The 8875-nt window shown below is 31.5% G+C and overlaps 1 protein-coding gene across 1 annotated transcript in view; it reads left to right on the top strand.

Annotated features, from left to right (window-relative positions):
* Positions 1 to 1710, top strand: part of LOC118750977 (proteoglycan Cow-like) — a 67993-nt gene extending 66283 nt beyond the window's left edge. The window contains exon 12 of the mRNA XM_036485734.1: positions 120 to 1710. Within this exon, the coding sequence (XP_036341627.1) occupies positions 120 to 226 (107 nt within the window). The 3' untranslated portion in view covers positions 227 to 1710. The remainder of the gene's footprint in view (positions 1 to 119) is intronic.
* Positions 1711 to 8875: the final 7165 nt, after the last annotated feature.

Here is an 8875-nt window from a genome sequence, read left to right on the forward strand (position 1 = left end):
ATCTGTCAAACTGACTAACTAATGTGCCAGCACAACTTTTTAGCTCTCGGCATTCCCATTTCACTACAAGGTAATTTTTGTTTTCTTTTCTTCTTTCTCTATTTCCTTTGTTGACACAGAGTCTGTTGTGAATAATGCCTCATCGCTCACCTCCGACGATGAAGATGAGGATACCGACGACGATGACAGTGCGGAAGGAAGTGCCGATCAAATGCTGGTATTCTAAGCGAAATAAAACTTAATGGTGGCAGAGTTTTGAAAAAAAAAAACGCTCAACAGCAGGAATGATTTGGAGCAGATAAATTGGGATTTCTTATACATACATACATACATATGTGTGTATGTATGTAGCCAAAAGCGACCGAACAACGAGTGCAAGAGGTGAAGCAACACCAGAGTGTTAAGTAAGAAATGATATCTCAAACTTATGATTTTCATTTACTTAAAGCATTACTTTACACAAGTAAAAATATACAACATACATATATTTAAAGCAAACAGCTACATTTACATAAGTACATACATACACATATATAATAAAACAAAGAAGAAGAAGAAGAGCAAGACGAACAAGCATTGATGTAGAGTCAAGTAACCTTTGTATTTACATAAAAACGCGTAGAGAATGCAAAACGAAAAATATGTATATGTAGGTAATTAAAAGTGCTTGCGATAAAAAAAATTAACTTTATATTGAAATTGATTTTTATATAAAGAGAAACAGCATAAGTAAATAAAGATGAAAATTTAAACAAAAAACAAATAGTTTATTAGCTCATTTTCTCACACTCAACCTCAGATAACGTAAACTTTGTTTTCAAATTTATATTGCTCGGTTTTCATGCGCAGATTTGCATTCGGCTTACACTTTGAATGCTGCCATTGCAAAGTACATATTGTTAGTATCTAATAAGGAATAAGTAGAAAAATAGAAAAGAGCTGATTAAAAGAAGTTTGCTGCAATGCTTATGCAGATTTGCAAAATTTAAGAAATTTAAATTAAAAAATATCCAGAATCGAATAGAAATCGTAAAGAATGTTATTTTCATTTTAATAGAAAAGCAAAAACTGTCAGAAGGTAAAAGGCAAACAAGTGTGTAAACCTGCAAACAAATATAGTAAATAAATGCATCATACCTACATACCTACACATATACACCTACACATCGCCAGCGCCGGCGCCAGCTCCCCTACCATTTATACCAATTCCAAAGAAAGGGAAAGCAAGCGCAAAAAATAGCGAAGAAACGCATCTACATACATACATAGATCCTGCTCGTAATACGATTAATTTTCTTGAATTGAATTTTTATGCCGTCATTAGCTTATAAGCTTATAAAGTGTAGAAAATTAGAGGAAAGCAAGTGAAAAAAGTTAAGAATTATAAGTAAAAAAAAACACACACCTACACACACCTATTAATAAAAGTCAAAAGTTACAGCAAATTAGAGACTAAGAAGTTGGTTATCACATTCTCAAACACGTACATATGTACATACATATATATGTATACTCATTTTAAAGTTTCGTACATACATACATACATATCTAATTGCATATGTATGTATGTACATACATATATGATTCTAATTTCTTTAGGTTTCACATAAATTAATACTCTTCTTCGTCTGCTCATTACATAATATTATGTATCGTACACGCTAAAATTCCGCCCAATAAATTTTGTGATAAGTTTTTGAAAATAAAAAATAAATGCAAGTAAATGAATATTTAACTAAAAACGATTAAAGAAGCAGCATTTGCTGCAACAAATAACTGTATGTAAGCAATAAATTATTGATACTAACTACAAAAATCATGCTAACACAGCAACACTTACAACCGGTTTTACGCAAGAAATTTAAGTGAAAAATATTTTTTTTTTGTCAATTTACATATTAAATTCAAATAAAAAAAAAAACCATTATTCACTTAAATTTCTTTCATAAAACTGGCTATTACAGTTTTTCATTTTTGTTTTTTTTTTTTTTGATGGTTTAGTTCTTGCTGAATCTTAAAACAATTAATACGAAAAAGAGTAATAGGGGTATTCACTAAGTCTTGCAAGAGCCTTGCACGATGCACGAATTTCACGATAGAAGTGGTTTTCTTATGCTATCTGTACACGGTTTTACATGGCTAAGAGAATACCTCTAACATGTTTCTAACTAACAATGAATGAAACAGAAACTTTGCAATAAGATAGTATGGGCGATATGAGCTGGCTAGCACTTATGTATAACAAACATAGCTGCTTTGCAAATTTAAATTAAGGCTAATAAATAATACGAATAAACAACTAAAACTGTAAACTCATACAAATACAAAAACAGTAATCAATATGAAACTGCTACCTACCTTAAAAAATGGAAAGTGTTGCCAACATAGTTGTATGTACTATTTAATGATGATGAAAAGCTTTTGAGTGTAACGGTAAAAAATAATGATGATTGTTTGTCAACTGCAGCGTTATAAAAGTATAGATGTGAAAATAAATAAATCAATACCACAATAAAAAAATTGAACATTTTTTATTCTACCTTCTCCTTATTTTTCGCTATACGATAGTTTTGTTGTTTTTTTTTGCTAAAATAATAAAATCGTCTGAACTTTTACATGAGCAAAAGTTATTCTAATATGAAGTGCAGCCAGCGCAAGAAGCTTTTTAAAGCTTTTAATAAATTTTAGATTGTTATGTAAATGTATGCAAAATAAAATCTCTCTCTAATTTTCACTAATTTAAATAACGATTGGTTTTTGCAAAGTTTTTTTTAAGATGCTTGTGCGTGTAACATATGACTGTTAACGAATAAAAGATTTCTATGGCCAACGCTAATTTGAATGAAGTTCTACTAAAGGGAGTATAAAGCAGAAAATTTAAATTTTTTAAAGCTTTTTGTAGATTTTATATGGGCGTACATAGAGTAAAAGCTCACTTTGAGTATCATTGTCTTAGCTTTTTTTATATTTGCCTTTTTCTTATGCGGGTAGAAGTCCTCTCCATTCTTCCGACTTACTCTTATTGCGTTAAATCGGTGATGGACACCGCCTTGCCTGCGGGCAAGGCCCTTTTAAGCTTTATATATTCTTCGCGCAAGAAATAAAGTATATAAATTTACTCGCATTTTTTGTTTTTTTTTATGAATTTCTTTAATTCATATTTTTATTGGAATTTTTAGATTTTTCGTTTTTAGAAAGAAAAGCATTTTTTTTATTTCATGGTGCTTTCGTTTCTTCTGAAAAATGTCGCCTTTCGATTGCCCTTTTCTCTCTTTTTTCGATGAGGATATTTTGTGTTCGTTTCTTAAAAGCTTTTTCAGGGCTGATGATTGCCCTAAAAACCAGATGGTTGCTTAAAAGACAATATTATGAAATACGACGTGAGCTGAACAAGGAAAAGAAGGCAAAAACATGCCCTTTAACAGGGGTGAGTGTAACATCAAGCATATTTTGTGCCGTGGAGGGGCAACATTTATTTAAAGAAACGATCATCCATCATTTAACTTTTGTGGTAGAAGTATTTATTTAGGTTCTGAAATTTTTAATTTTGTTCTCATTTTATTTTCTTAGAAATGTTCCGTAAGTATTGTTACGCCACTCGGCCGAGCTAAAGCAAAGGCTCATTTCATAATAACCTTTGTTTAACATATTCATCATATAACTTATTTTTATTTTATAGTTGTGCCACATGCATCCTTTGCGAAGTTCCCCAGGACTTTTTTATTCTTATATAATTCCCGATGAGAATGTTCCTGAGAGTTTTTTTTCTGACTTTCGTTCTTGATAAAACACTCCCATAGGTTTCATTCCCATGTTTATGTTTTTAACTTTCTAGGGAACAAAACTACGAGTACGACATCCCTGTAAAATACAGTTCATTCCCTAACAAGAACCATAGCTTGTATGCAGGTTTCAAACTTTGTAGAGAATTAAAAAAAAAATCATCAAAATTTTACACTTTTTCTCAGATTTTTTTTTTTTTTCAGTATAAAAAACGCGAGCATGCGCTATATGGAAAAAGTTGCGGAAGAGCGTCAGAAAAAAATTTAAAAAATCCACGGTAATTTTTAGCTATGCATTTAAAACTTGCATTTTTTAGCTAAAATTGAATGGAATACAAAACTGCATGCTCAAAAAAATTCGGAGAAAACAGTTTGAAATTTTAAGAAAATTTTCTTAATTCTCTATATAGTTTAAAAGTGTCATTTAAATGTTTTTTTTTTTAGAAAATATACTTCCATTTAACCGAAAAATAATGGAAATTAAATAAAAAAAAGTTAGCCCAGAAGAAAATCGACTGTCCGTATTCAAACGCATGAGTGCAGACGACTGCATTCGCAGAAAGAAAATGAAAGCTAAAAAGATAAATGTATGCTTATGTATGTACGTATATGAAGCCAGTTAAGAGAATTTTGGCGAGCTTGAAACAAAACTAAATAACAAAACAAAAACAAATAGAAGCCGAAAATTGTGAAACGGTAGAAGCGATTATATTTAAGCAAAAAAAGCACATCAGTTGAAAAAGCTAACTAAAAATAAAAAGCAAAGCGAAGGCAAGCAGCGAAAATATACAGTAACCTTATTCTATCGTCTAATTGGCGGTAATTGAGTAAGCTAATGAAAAAAAAAACGCTATCCAATAATGAAGCTGATAAACTATTTATTTATTAAATTAAGCTGCAGCCAAGTACGAGACAAAATTATAAAAATGAAAACCCTAAACCTAAAACAAGCAGATGAAGTGTGAACCTATCAATTATAAGCATTTTTAGCTAATAAATACAACAATTGCTACTTTGCTAAAATTGGATTCTGATGAAATATGAAACAAAAACACATGCATACCATTACCGTTTAAAAAGAGTATACAACAAAAAGAAAAATAAACAAAGAAAAAAAAATAGGAAAATCAAATAAATAAAGCCTACATACATACATATTTATATGTAATTTTCGTGCACGCATGAGAATTAAAAATCTCACCAGAAATCACCAGCAAAACAGCAAATATAAAAAAAGTATAGTTTAAAGCAAGAGAACAAAAAATAAAAAATGTGTATGTATATGATTAGGTACTAGTTATTAAGGATAATGCTTTTTTTGAGAAATGACACAAATAAGGCAAATGAGGAAATTAATGTAATTATTTATTGCGAATAAATCAGAAGAGCACTGGCGGAAAAATGTATAGTGAAAATGTTTGCATGAAATATTTGTACTTAGTTTGAAATTATCGAACCCAAAACATGGAAATGAAAAAGTAGATTGTTTTTGTTTTTTTTTTTGTACTTCCGGCGGAAATTGGCTTCGAAACAACTAAACTGATTACTGCAAATCTAACAGGCCTAATTAGCAAAAAATTACATAAATAAACCAAAAAATAAAAAAATAAATCACATAAATAAACATTCTCGCGAATAAATATACGCATACATACAAACATACATATACATAAACATACATATTCATAAAAAAATATCACGCATCCATTACACGATGACATACAACAAGCAGCTAAAAATTGAAAACAAAATCCCACTACGTATTTGTATTAAAAAAAAAAAACGTTGTTGTATGTATGTAGCATATGCATATCCTTTTTTCCTACTTTTATTTTCTTTTTAATCGACTTCAAAAAAGGAGCAGGTTATCAAATCGTCGGAATATTTTTTTATGTATTTTACCGCATAAATTTGGGCCACGTCAACCGATTTCTATCGCAAATGTAGTGTCTCACAGGTGGTCCCATACTAATTTAGTTACATCCGATTATATATTAGAATTAAAGTCGGTTGTGTTTTTTGCTTAAAAATTACTTCTTTCTTTTTAATTGCTTTTTTGCATACGAGCATAACAAGTGTTTGTCAGAAATTGCGATAGCTCAATCAAATTGATTTAATTTTATGCTGCGAGCATTATTATAATACCTAGAATGAATTTGACCTATGCAAACACAGGAAAGCCAATAGGGGTATTCTCGATCCATTGCATATCATAATTATAGTAGGAAATCCGACAAAGGCACGACCTTCATTTATCTGTTTAATGCACATGAAAACTACTTTGTATGAACTTTAACCTGTTAGGAAATATTTCGCAAGTGGGTTGGCTGGCTGGCCAGAATATTTTTAATATATTAAAAATTATATTCAATAAAATAAATATTCAAAAATTATTATACATTTTTTTGTTTAATTTTGCACTCATTTGTTTAATGAAAGAATTGCATATATGCCAATCGAAAGCAGCCAACCTACTCGCAAAATATTTATTAACACGTTAAATTTTATAGAATAAAGATTTCATCCATTAAACAGATGAGTGAAGGTCGTGCCTTTGTCGGACCTTAGACTATTAGCATGATGGGATAATTGTGTTGTTGTTTCATGTATTCAAAAAAAAATAAAAAATAATTACACAAAAATACAACAAAATTTTCACTTTAAAAACCTTGCAAATATTTAATAAAAATCACCCTGTACTCATTTCTGCTCCCCACTGTATGTATATATGTATGGCTATACATTTCAATTAAACACACTATCAGTCATTTTCGCGCATGCTAATTTACTCTTTGGATTTTCAATTTTCGTACATACGTACATACGTACATACTGTTACGATTATCCTCGAAACCTTGAGGGATAACCCAAATATACTCGGGCTCGTATCGCTGGATTGTTAAATAAATGCTAACGATGACCGAATTGTAGTACAATTAACTTTATTGTACAACAAACAATTTACAATACTTGCTAATACAGTAAAACCACTTTACAATACTTGTTAAAGCAATAACAACGTTTTACTACTTGTTAACACAATTAAACTTATAGCTTGCTTATTCGCAACTCGATTCTCCGCTCACTTTACTTGTAGCTTGCTGAATTGTAACTGTCCCAACTCCGCTGTGTCGTGGCTCTTATATACCTGCACTCACACTTATGGCAACTCTAGAACGTTCTGAAGTTTATCGCTCATTCTCTTTCTCTCGCTGTTCGCAGTGTTTGACGTTTCTCTTTGTGGAACATTCTACGTCATTCCTCGAACATTCTGCCTATTTCTCGTTGTTCGCTTTGTGTTGCCGCGGTATTCGCCACAATACATATATCTTTTTAACGAATACTATGCGGTATTGCCTACAGCCGTACCAAACAATAACTAATGCGCGTTTTTAAATAAACTTGTAATACCAAATAAAACTATGCATTATATTAATATGCCTAGACATACATATACATATGTACATACATACATACATCCAGCTTATATGTAATTCGATTCATAAATGCCTGTATACATACTAACATACATTCAGACATGCAAACATAACGATGGTCAAATTAATCGCTTTTATTCATGCAACTTATGTATGTATGTATAAAGTTGTATGTGTATGAGTAAATCTCATAATTGCATTATGGTCGTGTTGGTGGTGCACTTTGACATTTGCAGTTACCAAATAAGTTGTTTTTATGATGTGTTTCATTTATTGATAACATTCAAATTAATAAAAATCATTTAATGCTAAAAACAAATATTTAAGTGGCTTTTTTATTCATGGTGGAAGGGGAAAGAAAAAAGGTGCGTAGTAAAATAACAAAAATTACTTAGAAACGATAAAATAACACAGAAAAACGCCAAGGCACGTAAAAAAGATTACGGATCTGTATACCGTTTATGTAGATTAGGTAATTTTCCCAAGATATTTATAATACAGGTTTGCATTATGAATGAAAAAAAAAATCTAACTTTAACATGGAAAATGTCACTTAAGCTGGAATCACACGATTTCTACATGTGTTGTGTTGTTTGGCAAGTTGTTATTAAGATGACCTCATTATTTCTAGACAACACCAACCACCTATGTCTGCTAAAATGTATAAATCTGTACAAATGTACATACAACTCATGTAATCCCTGCTTTATACGTGTACAGTAGGGTGGATCGACAAAAAAAGTTTTTCCAGTCCAGAAAGAAAAAGTTTCACAGAATTTAAAGGCCTTTTCGACAGACTAAAAAAAATTGGAATTTAGGTATGATGTGAAACGAGATACCGACAGTCACTACTAGAATTTGAACTCGGAGTAAAAAATGATTAAGGTAAGAATTGTGGCGGCTTCCAAGCCATGAACAACGGTGTACAGCTCATTAAAATCGGACTTAAAATGGCGACGTAGTGTCAAAAAAAAAGTAAATAGCCCATCGGGGGGGCGTGGCAAAAAAAAAAAATTTTTTTTGGGATCGCCTTCAAAATATCTTTAATCCTAGGGGTGGCCTGGTAAAACTTTTTTTTTGTATGGGGACCGATCCGCACTTGTGTACAGGTATGCACATGGCGTATGAGTAACATCCTTTCTTGATTATAATTACGGTGACCATCCGTCCTGTATTATACGAGGCAGTCCTCATTTTTTGCATCCCTGGTAATTTTGTTATTTCATATGGGACACCAAATATTCTGTATTTCTTTTAATGTCCCGTATTTGTCCCGTACTCGGTATTTTGGCGCCTTAACAGCTCATAAAAGTGGCATGCCTATCAAATAGTTTTTATTTTTTTAACAGGATGCTCGTGGTTCGAATCGAGGAGCACATATCGATGTCTGAGTGGAAGATCGACCTATCTCGGCAGCCAGTTCGAAAACGCCGTTTCTCAGAAAACTTTTCAGGAACACTCTGCTTCAGAATTTCATTGAAAAATACCCAATCTCAGATTATGGTTAAAGAACGCCCTATCTCATAATTTAGTTCAAAACCGCCCTATCATTTTCAATGTATTTTCGTTTGAGTAAGACTGTAAAAGTAACGAAGTTTTCAAAGATGCAAGCAAGGGAACGCTTTGCAATTCAGCTCGTTCCGGATGCTATTCACT

The sequence above is a fragment of the Rhagoletis pomonella genome, unplaced genomic scaffold (assembly GCF_013731165.1).
Source record: "Rhagoletis pomonella isolate Grant_MI unplaced genomic scaffold, Rhpom_1.0 Rhpom_scaffold_00478, whole genome shotgun sequence".
Taxonomy (NCBI): Eukaryota; Metazoa; Arthropoda; class Insecta; order Diptera; family Tephritidae; genus Rhagoletis; species Rhagoletis pomonella.